General features: G+C 38.6%; 1 protein-coding gene across 2 annotated transcripts in view; it reads left to right on the top strand.

Annotated features, from left to right (window-relative positions):
* Window positions 1-14,325, top strand: part of RSPRY1 (ring finger and SPRY domain containing 1) — a 36,146-nt gene that overhangs the window by 18,749 nt on the left and 3,072 nt on the right. For both annotated transcript variants that reach the window (XM_072934227.1, XM_002198024.7), the window contains exons 6-15: window positions 761-887; window positions 2,256-2,314; window positions 2,664-2,730; window positions 3,379-3,510; window positions 4,793-4,908; window positions 5,691-5,834; window positions 9,180-9,291; window positions 10,299-10,401; window positions 11,506-11,658; window positions 13,748-13,852. In XM_072934227.1, coding sequence (XP_072790328.1) covers window positions 761-887; window positions 2,256-2,314; window positions 2,664-2,730; window positions 3,379-3,510; window positions 4,793-4,908; window positions 5,691-5,834; window positions 9,180-9,291; window positions 10,299-10,401; window positions 11,506-11,658; window positions 13,748-13,852 — 1,118 coding nt within the window. The remainder of the gene's footprint in view (window positions 1-760; window positions 888-2,255; window positions 2,315-2,663; window positions 2,731-3,378; window positions 3,511-4,792; window positions 4,909-5,690; window positions 5,835-9,179; window positions 9,292-10,298; window positions 10,402-11,505; window positions 11,659-13,747; window positions 13,853-14,325) is intronic.

Below are 14,325 nucleotides of genomic sequence, written 5' to 3'. Positions count from 1 at the left end.
TCCTTGCCTGAGATTATGCAGTTTCAATCTGAATCAGCTGAAACTTTCATGAAGTCTGGAAAGTTGAAGAGGACTTGGAACTTTTCAGGGTGGGGTTCTCCCTGTGGGATGACTTGTTCTGGTCCTACATTAACCCCTAACTATCCTGCAAATGCAGAGAATTCTTTAGACCTATCTGTAATTTTACTGCCTGAACAAAGCAGGTCAAAGCATGGCGTTTTAGCTTTATTACTCTCCTTGGTTACTTCCTAAATTTGTGTAACTACAGAAAACCATTTAGGCTCTCAAGAATAGTTTGACATCCTGTAAAGCTGACAACATCCTAAATTTATGATGGGAATGTGGGCTTTTTGAGGAAGGGGCATGTCTCTTTAGTCCTGAATTCTAAATCTGAAACTGTCCTTTTCTTTTGAAAAGGGTGTGAGTTTTAGGACACTAGAAATAGATCAGGTGGATCAGGTGGCATATGTGCTAATTGGTTCCTGTTGCATGGGGAGCTCACTTAGAAGTGTCCTGAGCTGTTGATCACAATAACTAATGATCTGGTGGTAATTTTAAAGTTACGACTCTTGGGTCTGTTGAACTTTTCTTCTCATCTGTCCTTCATTATCTTATCTTAGAAGATAACCACCCCATGCTGTCTGTAATATGATGCTGACTTCAGTAATGTGTAAAAGCAATCTGGTTTTATGATACTGAATTAGGGGGAAAGCTGTATTTGTCAGTAATGTTGAAGAGCTTTCTGATTTTTCCTTTGCAGGACGCATTACAGAAGTTAACTGAAATATTAAACTTAAGTGGAGCTGCTGCTTGCCAGGACGCCTGTCACCCTGCCAAGCACCGGAACACGACTGCAGTGCTCGGCTGCTTGGCAGAGAAATTAGCAGGTAAAGCCCTGGGCTTCTCCTCACAGCTGGCACTTGGCTCTCTGCAACACCTTCTGCTTTGGCACCCGCCATGCACACTAGGTCAGAGGTGTTTGCTTAGAACTGAATAATGTCCTGCATCACAGGGGTACCAGGTGTGACAGAATCTGGTTGATTTAAGTGTCTGAATGATTCACAAATCCTTCTGATGTGTGGTTAGTGATTGGGGATCACTGTTTGCTATATTGCCTTAGCATTGGTGATCAATCTGTCCTCCAGACCCACTCTGGCTGTGAATTACTGAGGACACATTCTCTAGAGTGTAGGTAGGAATATCAAGTTAGTGGTCTTGGAGGCTGTATAGAAATAAAAAAGAAATATGCTTTTTCCAGTAGACATGTCTTATTCTATTGTAGATAGTTGAAAAGATTCTCTTCTGTGTTGCTTAAAAGAAAATTGCTGAGATTCTATTTTAAAGTGACTTCATACAGAATTTTTATTCCCTGTCATTCCTATCTAGTACACAGTTGGAAAGTGATGATTAAGTTTCCTTCCTGCTAGTCATCTCTTTTGTATCTAGTTTTTTTGCTCCTTTTCTGCAAGTGGACAGGAAATAGAAGAAAAAAGTGATTGGTGTCACCTGATGGTTATTAAAACCCAATTAACGTATTTCTGTGGAAAAAAAATAAAGAACAAGGTCTGGAAGTGTTTTTGTACTGTAATACTTCTACTGTATTATACTAAGTCAAAATGAGATACTGTATCTACTTCTATCTTAGTGGACACAGATTCATTGTGTCAGCTCAGGCAACAAATTTGTTAATGAAGTGTTGGAACCCACTGCAAGTTCTTAAGAGTTTGATGATGCCAGAGCTTGATTCCCTTGTGTGTCTCTCTTGATTAAGTGGACACTATTTGAGGGCTTTTCCATTTTAAATTGGCTGCTTGCTCTGGTGCTGCAGGCTGTATAATTAACTATCAAGTTGGCCATATCAGGTGCTCAGTTTTGCTTATTTTGGGCTACTGATAGATGGAGCTGGTCTTTACACATTGACTCTGGAAGTAAAGGGGAGACAGTGTTTTTTCAAAAGTAAAGAGCATGAAAATGCTGAGTGGAGGCTGCTGGAGTCTTACTGCAAAATCTCTGGCTGCAACTCTGTACCCGTGTAGAGCAGTGAACTGAACACGACTGTAATGTGCCAGTAACTGTGTAATTATTAAATGTGCACCAAGAATTTTACTAGAAACAATAATTGTTTTATATTATAGTTTTGCTTTGCTGTGAAGTTGTTTGGTGTTCTTTAATTTGTTACCTTGTTTATAAAAGATCTGTGGTGATGGGTATGTGGTACTTCCCATGGAGAGATTTCATTCCTGATGTTCTTGCAGGTCCTGCGAGCATAGGCTTGCTCAGCCCAGGCATATTGGAATATTTACTTCACAGCTTGGTAAGTGTCTTTGATCTTTCATATGTATTCATCCATAGCAATTAGAATGCAATTTTTTTTATTATTATTATTGTGAAAAGTTGAAGTAATATCTGCTAAATATTGCCAGTGTACGTTACTGGCTGAATTCCAGAGCCTGTGGGATCTCCATCCTTGGAGGTAATGAGAAGTCAATGGAACAAGGCTCTGGGTAGCCTGATCTCTCTGGATCTATCTCCAAAGGAGGGTGGAATACAAGAATTTTGGAGGCTCCTTTGGACCTAAAGCCTTCTGTGACAGACTTACATCTCTTCTTATCGGTCTATACTGGGTATTCATTAATTAACTTTTTCTTACTGCCCATGTTTAGAACTTCCAGTCCCACCCGACAGTGATGCTTTTTGCACTAATAGCACTGGAGAAGTTTGCACAAACAAGTGAGTATTGGCCTGGTACTGCTCTTAACACCATGACTTCTGCTGCATTATTGTCACCTGCTTTGCCTGATCACTTGTGAGCATGAGAGTCTGCATTGGTATTTATTGCTGTAGTAACATCCCTCTAACCCTCAAAAACCCCGAGATCTTTGCTGAAACTTATTTTCCCTGTTAGAAATTGCTGTAGAAGGATTTGTGACATGGAGCCTTTATGTCACTGACATAAATCTGTATTAGACTTGGACAACAGTTAGCATTGGGAGCTTGTAGGCAGGAAAATATATTTTTTGCTTTAATGACGCCCTCACCCACAAACCCTTAAGAGATTTGCTGAAACTGGCCTTCTCATCTTAGAAATTACTACATAATAACTTATGACATGAGACCTTTGTTACTTCAAAAGAAATCAATCATTGTTGGGGAGATGGAGAACAGCTGTGATCGGTCTCCTGATGATGCAGCTTCATGCTGAGAAGTGATAAATCTGAATGAAGATAATTCCACATCTGCTTGGGAAAACAATTTCATGCTTGTAATATTGAGGTTTAGATGTATGTGTATGAAGAGTTCTACTGCATTTGTAGGATGTTATTATCTTTAACTTATCCCTAGTTGATAGCAATTACTGTTTTTCCTCTTAAATTGCAGGTGAAAATAAAATGACAGTTTCTGAATCGTGCATTAGTGACCAACTGATCCTGCTGGAGAAATGGACAGATAACCCAGACTACTTAAAACGCCAGGTTGGATTCTGTGCCCAGTGGAGTTTAGACAATCTGTGTAGGTATAACAAAGGAATGGATTAATTAAATAGTAATCACTCCTCCCAAGAGATGGAGGACTCCTTTGTGTTCATTTTTTATGAGCACTTAGTGTACCTGATTGCATTTATAATATCTCCTTGAAAAAGAAAACAACAAAAACCACACCAACAAATATATCCAGTGTAATGGTATGGAAAGAAAATTTTGGCAGGGAAAATGTTTTTGAAAGGAAGTGGTTTGTACTCTGCAAGTTGGAGCTGCAATGAAAATTCTTCTTTGCACCAATTTCCTGTAACCCACACTTCAGCCAGTTTGCTGAGTGGCTCAACAGTGCAGCTCTGTCTCTGTGGAACATCTGGGTTGTTGACATGTCCTGGTGATGGCCACTTCTATGTTTCTGTACACTGGGCACTGAAGACTTTTGAAATTAAATATACTTTTTGATTTTTGTGATCAAAAGTAAAAAGTGTTTGGCAAAGCACTGCTCTAGGTTGATCTTTTGGATTACTAAAAATCACCGAATTTGCTTGGTTAGTTGTGATTTCAAGGGTGAAGCAGCTCTAATGACCTTGTATTTTCTAATGCCTTTTAGATAAATTTGGGTAAAAGGTCTGTTGGGCTTTAGGAGCTTTAGTCAGCTTATGGAAAGCCAGTGTCAGCTGTGTTTAGTAAATGTCTGTGTAAATGTTGTAGCAAGTTTGCGTTATATGAGGGGTTCTCGGATAAGATCTCTCACTTATAAATTAACATGTATGTATCAACAATTTGATACCTGGCAAGTGAAATGCTTCTGATCCTTCTGTGTAGAAAGGGCAAGCGGGGGGGAGAGAGCTGCTTTGGCTCAGTTCAAGTCCATCACCTAAAGATGAGATGGCAGAAACCTTTAAATCCTTGTTTTCCCTATCTTTCTATCCCAAATCTGTTTCCACTATAATGAATCAGAAAAACTCTCCCCACTGAATATACAAATACAATGGTAAATCCTGAAACAGTGGCACCTTGGTGTGAACTTGGATGCCTTCCATTTGCCTGTGGGTTTCCTGCAAGTGCTAATTAGATTGAGGGAGCTCTAGTCAGAGGCACAGGTCATGCTTTCATGTTTGGAGTGTATTTAACACACACACTCTATTGAAAGCTGTTTTCATGCAGGCAAAATCTCAATGTTTTATTCAGTTATGCCAAAAACTATATGGATTCTAGAGAGATTATCATTGAAATATATGAAATGTTTAAAATCGAGTTTTGCAGCAGCAGTAACTAACACTGGTTGGGTTTTTTTTTGGTTTTTTTTTTTTTAGTTTTAAAAGAAGGCAGGCAGTTTACATATGAGAAGGTTGACTTGACCAACATTAGGGCTATGCTGAACAGCAACGATGTCAGTGAATACCTGAAGATCTCACCACATGGATTAGAGGTAGGAAATTGTTTCATGTATTCAACCTGAAAAAGAGGCTTAAGAAAAAGCCGGTGATTTTGTAGAATGAATCTATGTTGTCTGCCAGATTTGTACAGAAAACTTTCTTTGTCATCAAAGGGTTATAGCATCACTACACTGATCTCAGTTGTAGAAATGTTCACACTAAAGTAATGCCTGTGCCCCAAAACTTTGGGGAAGTGAGGAGGATTCCTAGGAGTCAGATGGTTTTTCACTTTGTGAGCAGTTTTAGTCAAAATATCATTCTATTGTTTGTCCTGTCTCATCTTGAAAAGATCACAGCAGTCAGATTTTTGTCTCAGCTATGTGGGGTTTTTACTTCCTCTCTGACTCCTTAAAACTTGTTTGACTACTTAAAGATGAATTTTCATGAATTAACATTGAAGGCCTCCTTGTCCTTCCTACCAGGAATCAGTTAACAACCAACTATTTAGGTTTTCCTGTCTTGGTTGTCTTAGTCTCTAAATTTTTACATTGTTTCTGTCAACTTTCTACTTTTCTCCACTTTTGATTTTTTTTTTTTTCGCCTGTGGCTTAACCACAGGCAAATTTTCAGTCTTGCCTACTCACTAGTTTGTGTGACAAGTACTACTATAAAGAGAGGTCACTTTGTCTGAAATGCCTCTAAAATTATGTTGCTATATTCTTGCACTCAAGAAACTTGATCCAGGGCAGGAAGGTGTTTGAGGGGTGATTTTTTTGGGGATGCTGGGTTTGAGTGGTGATTTTTTGGGGACACTGGGTTTGTTTGGTTTTGGCAGGCACGATGTGATGCCTCGTCCTTTGAAAGTGTAAGGTGCACGTTCTGTGTTGACTCTGGAGTCTGGTACTATGAAGTTACAGTCATTACTTCAGGAGTGATGCAGATAGGATGGGCAACCAAAGACAGCAAATTTCTAAACCATGTGAGTACCTGTAATATCATTGAGCTGGTGATTGTAACATCAGTATTTTCCTTCTTACAGCATCTGTGAAAATAGCTCTGGTTATTCTGTCGTCATAACTGAGCACTTGCTTGTTTCCTTCAATTATTCTGTGTCCGTGAAGAGCTGTTTTAGCTGAATGTGGTGGTACAGGAGAAGTCAGTTATTGCTGCAGACTGACACAGTTCACCTAAGTCATGCAGAGCTGCAGCAGAAACAGCTTGTTATCTGCTAGCTGTTGTCTGGAATCTATAGAGAATTTATTTCTTGTAGCATAATGTCTTGGAAATTCTTTGGATAACAGATTGCTCTGTTTTTGGAAGCAAACAATAAGTCACCAGGAGCAGCAGTTTCTCATACACTGTCCTTTACACAGGTCACCAGGCAGCCATTTCATCATCCTCTTTAACACATTTTCCTATTAAATTAACTTTCACAAGGGAAATAACTCAAATTCACTCCGGGATAACATGGTATCATTGGACTTGCTGGTAGCAGCAATATGGGACAGTCTTGGAATGCAAAAGCTTCTTTTTAATTAAAAACAAGGATTAAAAAAAGATTAGACCCCCTACCTTCTTGCCTTTTCCTGAGAGTACAGAACAAGTCTGCTGTCTTGCTTTATAGCTTGCTTTACTGTCCTCATCCAGATAATTTTGTACCTTATTCTTAGTTCTAAGTATGCTTCTTCCTACTGTTTACTTGTAAGATTATGTACTTGCTAGCATTAAAGCAAAATGTGCTACATGCACATGAAGTCCAAACATAGTCAGTCATCATGGAGATGGCACTAGGCCTTCTTTCTTCTTAAATCCTCCTGGTAACTCTGCATGGCTGTTAGAAACTTTGTATGCTTTTTATGCTATGGTATAACTTGTTTCAGTATTTCCATAATAAGAAAAAGTAATGATTACTACCCAGAAAAGTTTTCTACCTCAGCTTAGAGTTAATTTTCCATGTTATCAGCCTTCCAAATAACCATTAAAGTTTATTGAAGTGCAAGGTAGAATTTTAGGACAAAAGGTATGTCAGGCCTAGCCTAGTGCTGAGAATGGAAACAGTGCTGGAGTTTCAAGTTGACACTCCTACTGGCTAAGCTTGAGTGACAAATTCACCTGTAGCCCTTCTTTTCTGTTGTAATTGCATGGCTTTCTGTTCTTACTTGGAACTTATTTTAGGAGAAAAATATATATTTAATGTAGAGATAAGCAGTTAAAACTGCTCATTTCTGATTATTATAGAAAGTCATTCTACAGCTGAGTCAAATACAGAAGTTAATATGAAGATAGGCCAAATACATACATGCGAGTAAATATTCATTGTGGGTGTGTGAGATAAATACAGTAATGAGATTAAACGAACACCAGTGGCAAGAAACCCAATGGGAATGCAAGAGTAGCTTATCTCACAATTTGACTTAGGTATTCCTGTGAGTTCAGAGGTCTTGCTCCATTTCTTCTAATTATTCATGAAAATAGCATTGTCTTCTGCTGATGGCTAACATGCACATATCTGTGTCACATCTAAAGTCCAGTCCCACATTTTTAGCATGGAATTGAAGTGTGATTTAAGTTAAAAGATAATTATACACCATACACAAAATAAAAAAAAACAACAACCAAACAAAATATCATGCAGACCTGTGCTAAGCACAGTCCTTGCAGACACTGAGAGTAACAGAAACTGTTTGAAATAAAAGGCCATGTGTCTGCCTTTAGACTGCTTAAGAGGCTTAAAAGATTTTTTTTTTTTCCCACTTACTGTTAAGGAGCTTGGTTTATGTACATTTTTGTGTGTCCTGTACAAGGTATGAAAATAGGAGATACCACATCTCCGAGTAGGATGATTTTTCTGTTGCTGCAGCTGTTTTGGTGGTGGCCAAATGCTGCTGTTAAGTTCATCAGGTGTGTGCCTGAAACACAATGATATTATCCTCTGGGTATGTCACAAACACAGGCCTCAGCAGCCATATGCTCTTTATTTACAGCATCTGTAACAAAAAGACTAGTCCTAAATATGACATTAAACACTCATTAGCTGGGCTTAGCTTTAATTTGGGACATGGGAGGCTTGTGTAATCAGATGCTGTCTGGTATTTGCACTCCAGACAAACCATGCTGAGCATGAGGAAGTTACTTACCTTCCATAATGCTCTTGGGTTTCATGGCTTGGCTCTGCTATGTGACAGATTTTTCTCCCACTCTGAAACTCTTAATTCTGTGTTTGCTTTGGACCTTAGGACTATCACTTGGTAATGTTTTCACAATTTGAGGGAGGCTGGCAGTGAAAGGGACACAATGTGCAACAAATTGGGTGAAGGGGCTGTGTGTTCTCTTTGTGTACTGTGGGTTCTGGTGGCACATGGATATCTTGTGAGCAGGGCAATGCGAGCTTGGTACTGGGACTTCAAGATAAGAGAGTGGTTGTTACTCTGTGGTGACTTTTAAAGTTGCAAAAATTTAACCTGTTTGGGTACTAGCCTTCTGATATTTAAATACTTTAACAGACGAGTGATTTGAGGTCGCAGAAAATGGAAGGCGCTTTGGAAACAATATCCCCTTCTCCCTTCCTCCCCACCCCAACAAATTCCCTTTTGATGTGAAAATGAAACTAAAACTAATTTGAAAAAATATATTACCTTTATGGGGGAGAGAGAAAGAAACCCTTCCTGCTCCTGGAAGAGTGGTTTAGTGCCAATTCTTCACTTCTTTTTTCTGCCAAGGTTGGGATTAAATGGACAAGACAGTATTTCTTGTTTGGACTCGGATGTTCATTAGTTCTTATCTATGTTACAGTCTCAGAGCATGAGTTCTACAGCACTTCACTAACAAACTGCAAAATGGAGCACTATCTCTTTCCCTAGGAGGCCTTTTAAGGATAAACTGTCTAATTAAGAAATTACACCTAAATTATTTTTGCTTTTAACCCAATAATGTACCATCCATGACCCACAATGACTTTTTCATCTAATTACTCACCACCCAAACCCATGAAGGAGATGGACTAGGCTCCACCCTAAAACTTCCATTTTTCTTTATGTATATTACTATATTTTAAAACTTTAAACTCCAAGTTTTCCACCATGTGGTAGTACACATTTCTATTCAAACTCCACACCCACAATCCTGGTTCTGTCATTCAACTTTGAAAGCCTTCTCACAGTCTCAAATCAAATGCACTGTTCTCTTAGGAGTCAGCTCCTGACAGCACAAAGTCCAAAATTCTCAGTTTCTAGGGTTCCAACAGTTCAGGTGGATGAAAACAGGCTTCAGCCCCTGAGTGAAGAATGGCTGCAGGCTGAAGTGCTCTCTCTCTCTCTCTCTGAAGGAAGGTTACGGCATCGGGGACGATGAATACTCCTGCGCGTACGATGGCTGCCGGCAGCTGATCTGGTATAACGCCAGAAGTAAACCACATTCCCACCCCTGCTGGAAAGAAGGTATTCATCTGTCTTCTGCTCTTCATCCGAACTGGATTTCTGCACAGGATTTTTTCCCCTTGCCGGTGTCTGTTTATAGGGGTGAACAGAGCAGTTACTGCCCAATTCTGATGATCATACAGGTTTAATAATTACTGTGTCTTAAAGAGTGATTTAAATGAGCACAGTGGGCACTGGAGTCTTGTTCCCCAGTCGGTGTAAAGAGACTCTTGCTGGTTAAACACTTTTTGTTTTCAAATGCAGAGTGAAAATCATAGCACCAGTTAAGATTGGACACTTAATCATTGCACTTTTTCCCACCTGTTTGTAGTTGTACACAACAGGGTTGAAATCTTCCTTTCTGGGTTAAGAGTTGTTTTAGAGAAGGGGAAAAAACCTTGATCTCTGAATTAGACTTTTTTTTTCTTTTTTAAGGAGGAGTTGCACTGTCTTGCTTACTTTAAATTCTTGGATAACTACTTGGACAGCAAATTCTGTTCTTGATCTCAGCTTTGAAATCTTGGTAGGATTCTGTGCATGCCATGCTTGTGTGAACTGTGCCGCCTTCTCTTCTATTAAAATTCTCCCCCAAGGATGGCTAAATTAAAACACCTCTTAAAAATAAATAGCACAAGCATATTGGAAATTTCTTCTCAGAACACCCACTTGCTAAAGTCTATTTTCAACAGGTGTAAAGTAGCCAAGGAGTGACAGAGTGCAGCTTTCTTCTGGCTTTGGCAAATACACTGCAATATTTCTACAACTATGTAGTATTAATGCTCTGGCAGACTAAAATACTTTTTTTTTTTTTTTTTTTACTATTTTCTCCTGGGTTTTTTGTTTTAGTTTGGGTTGGTTTTGTTTTTTAGTTACTGTCTGTATCAATGTTTCTTTTGTGCTTTTGCAAACAGTTCCTTTAAAGTAAGACAACTCACAGTGACATATGTGATACTTGAAACAATAACTGTTGTAGTTGTTGGCATTTAACAGAAATTAAATATTTAAATTATTTTTGTTTTGCATGTAAGGAGACACAATAGGATTTCTACTAGACTTGCAAGAAAAGCAAATGATCTTCTATTTAAATGGAAACCAGCTTCCTGCTGAGAAGCAAGTATTTTCATCTGCTGTGTAAGTATCTGCTCATTTGGAAGGACATGACCTCTGTGGATAATTGTGTTAATTATATGAAGAGTTTTCAATTTGAGATGTAAATTCATGTTTACTTACCTGAAGCCATCATTAAGCAAGTTTCCCCATTGAAAGTTGCTTAGAAATCAGTAAGAGGGATATAATTTTACAGGTGGATTTCAGGGTCCAAAATAAATACTTTGGATTTTCCAAAGGTACGTTCAGCTCAGTGGTGTATACTGTCAAATTAGCATAGCATTAAAATAGAATGAGGCTGCAGCAAAGATGAACAATTTCTCATGCCTGAGGAACTTATCTTCTGAAAAATAAAGCCCATCTTGTAAATGTTGGAGAGGGCTTGTTAACTGACTGCTATTCACTGGGGCCAGCTCCTGGAGCAGCACATTGAATATTCATCAGAGGATGTCTCTTGGTGGCATTGCAGGCAGGTGTTGGGCTTATTTTGCCAACTGTTGTTAAAATTAGCACATGGTGAACTTCTCCAACTCTCACAGGGAAGTACAGCCTTTTACTTTAGAAAATACAAGCTGGTGTAATACTTGAGAAAGCAGCTTCCTATGCAGCTTAATTAAACATTACAGTACTTTGTCAGTTATTCCTACTAGGCTAATAATTTAATCCATGTTTTCCCCTCAGAATAAAATTCAAGATGCAGGCAAATAGTAGTTCAGTTTAAAGAGTTGCTGAGTATTTTCTTTATTCAGCTTTTAGTGTTCTGTTCTTTGAGTATGGAATTGACAAATTTGAGTACTTGTTAGAACTTGGGGTATTACTGAGCTTTTGCCTTTCCAGTAAATTTGAGAGGTAATAGTTGTGATTTTAAGTGTGACTAATCCTAGTTATACAGTAGGCAGCCTTTATTGGCTGACTTACTAAGAAATTCAGATAAATCCCAATAGTAAATTCAGGAGCTGAGAACTAAACAAGGTAAGTATGTGCAGCTGCAATTTGATGCTCTCCCAGTTGGCTGCAAAACACTGGTATTAAACTTGTCAGTGTATATTTTCAAATGGTAATAGTAACATGTCTGAAAGCTCTACTATTATTTAAGTCATTCTAAAATGCCTGTTCATCATGTTGCAGATCAGGGTTTTTTGCTGCAGCAAGTTTCATGTCCTATCAACAATGTGAGTTCAACTTTGGGGCAAAACCCTTCAAGTACCCACCACCAATGAAGTTTAGTACCTTCAATGATCATGCCTTTCTGACAGCAGAAGAGAAAATAATTTTGCCCAGGTAATCCTCTTACCCTGTGTGTTTGCATGCAGAGAAATAAAATGTTTCATGTCTGAGTTTGCCTTGTACTCAGCAAAAATAATTTCTTATGGGGTCAAACTTCCATAGGTTCCTCCTCTAAAAAGATGAGACCATAGGCTCCAGTGCAACTTCAGTAGGGCAGGAGTTATGCAACCAAAATCCACTAAATTAAAATATATTTTGTAATATTAAGCTAATTAAAATGAACTAGTACCACACAGTAAGCTGTTTTAATAGAAGTACCTTCTGCCATCTAAGGATGATTAGGTTGATTGAGGAGGTATAGTATTAATTAAAAAGTATGTCCTATTTAAAATTGACCTAATTTGTGGTGTTGGCAGCATGGAGGTGCTGAATGATTGTAAGTCTTGAAATTGTCCTTTTCTGATCCTGATGAAAATTTCCCTGTTTTTGAATGATAGTACTGACAAAGGTTATTCAAATTTAGAAGTGTTTTCCCACCTAAATATAACTTAACCCAGATAGAAACAGGTCTAGTTACATTCTTCTTTAGCTTTTACCAAACTTCTGACTGGAAAAAACTAATAGCTCATCTGAATTAAGTTATTAATAATATAATAACTTACTGGAACATAAGCAGTAACACTGTACAGTGTAATCTGTGTGGTGTACCTTGGATTTCAGTATGTGACTGAAACAACTAATTAAGTGGGGGTAAGGTTGTTGGAGGGGGTACCCCTGGCTGTAATAAAATTCAGAGACTGGTTCTGAATTATCTAGCTTTGATCAAGTGTATTTGAGGTACTTAAGTATCTTAGTTTTAAAAGAAAAGAAAAAAAACAACCCTTACTTCTGGGTTGGAGTCACACATTTGTAAAGTTTGAGGCTTGGAATATACAGAGAAAATCAAATGCAACTTGCAAAATCATGTTGTGCTTACCTATAGCCAGAGTAAGTTATTTCTGCTTGTGACTTCAAGTGCTTTAAGTGATAGTCTGATGTAGTCTTTAAGATGATCTGTTAGGTACAAATCTGTCTTCCTCCATCTTGGTAGTATACCACTACCAAGAGGTAGTAGTTGATGAGAGATTTGTAGTTTGATGAGAGGAGGAGAGGTTTGTAGTTTCTGGCTGATGCTCAGATGAGATTGATGTTGTTCTGGCACTGTTATTGCAATGTTCAGGCAATAGCTGTGAGAGCTGTAACATGGTTGTGCCAAAAGATGAGAGACAAACTGGGGGAAACTGGTTTCCTGTTGATGCCTGACTAGTGAAACTTGGCCTCCTGTGTTACAGCCTCAGTGCTATTGCATAATGAAGAAAGGCTCCATTCAAGGTTGGACACTTGTTCTTTGTTTAAACAAAGAACATCCCTGCCCTACAGCCTGAACTGCTTGGAAATGATAAGCCAAATATAAATTAAAAGATGGCTTTGATCATCTTAAAAGTGATAGGAGATAAGGCAAAGGCCTGTATGAGTGGACACTAATTATCTATCACAGGATTTAACATACTTCAGCACAACTCTGCATGAGTTTTAGTGCATCTGGTGGTGGGGCAAGACACATCACCCTGCCATTGAATAGTTGTGATGGGTGTTGTGTGTGTGTTCCAGGTGGGAAATGTCTTATTTCATCAGATGAGGGATTTTTACTTATTTTCTCTCCCTTGTGGTTGTTGCCATACTGGGATGTTGATTTAATATGCAGTTTTTATTATTTTAAACTGTGTTAGAGCATTATAGGGTTTCTCTATGTTGTAGATACATGGGTTTGTGAGGTTTATTTATTTGGGTTTTTTTCTTAACTCCTGAAAGTAGCCAGGTACAAAAGAATTTCTCTAAGTGTTCAGCTATGGGAACTAAGAGAATTGTTATTTAATCCCCTCTTTGTCACTTTCTGACAGACCAGAATAGGGAATCAGCCTGTTCTGCAGGTCTCTGGGTACATTAAGCCTTTTTTTGTGGGCAATTGTGATTGATGTTTATCAGCAGTATGATGCAGCACTGCTACAAGTGTTATGTTGGCCTTGATGCAATTCTCAGAATAGTTTTGAATCTATTGCTTTGAGTCAAATTAATGTTTGGGTGGGTCTGTCTCTCCCTTCAGACACAGGCGCCTGGCTTTGCTGAAGCAAGTGAGCATCAGAGAGAACTGCTGTACACTTTGCTGTGATGAGGTAGCAGACACAGAACTCAGGCCGTGTGGACACAGGTAAAACCTTAAAAAAAATCCAAGTCCAAATAAACAGGAAAATGTGTGTGTGATGCTCAGCTTAGATGAGGCCATATGCAGTCCTTGCTCATCTTGGTTGACTCCCCAGGATAAAGGAAATACCCTTCTTTCCTTTTAAGGATGTGATGTGTAGAGGTTAAATACAGTATTCCCACTAGTCTACTCATCCTAGACCTGAGCAGATTGAACCCCTAATTGTGTGTGTATTTGGGGAAGTACAGAGGCTACATCTGTGTGCTGCCCTGGGCTACTGAGTCTTTATTTCCCTGATGTCAAAGGCTTTACTGATTAGTACTTGATACTGGTGCTGTGAAATCCAGATCATGTGAGGAGAGCAATTAATACTTATTAAATGTTAAACAAATGGATTGTCTTAAGTCACAAATTCCTTTAAAAGCTAAAAATGAGACAGCAGTATGAGTTACACTGTAGTAGCACTTTCCAGCCTTTAA

Source organism: Taeniopygia guttata, chromosome 11, assembly GCF_048771995.1.
Source record: "Taeniopygia guttata chromosome 11, bTaeGut7.mat, whole genome shotgun sequence".
Classification (NCBI taxonomy): domain Eukaryota; kingdom Metazoa; phylum Chordata; class Aves; order Passeriformes; family Estrildidae; genus Taeniopygia; species Taeniopygia guttata.
This window is presented reverse-complemented; position numbering and strand designations above follow the sequence as displayed.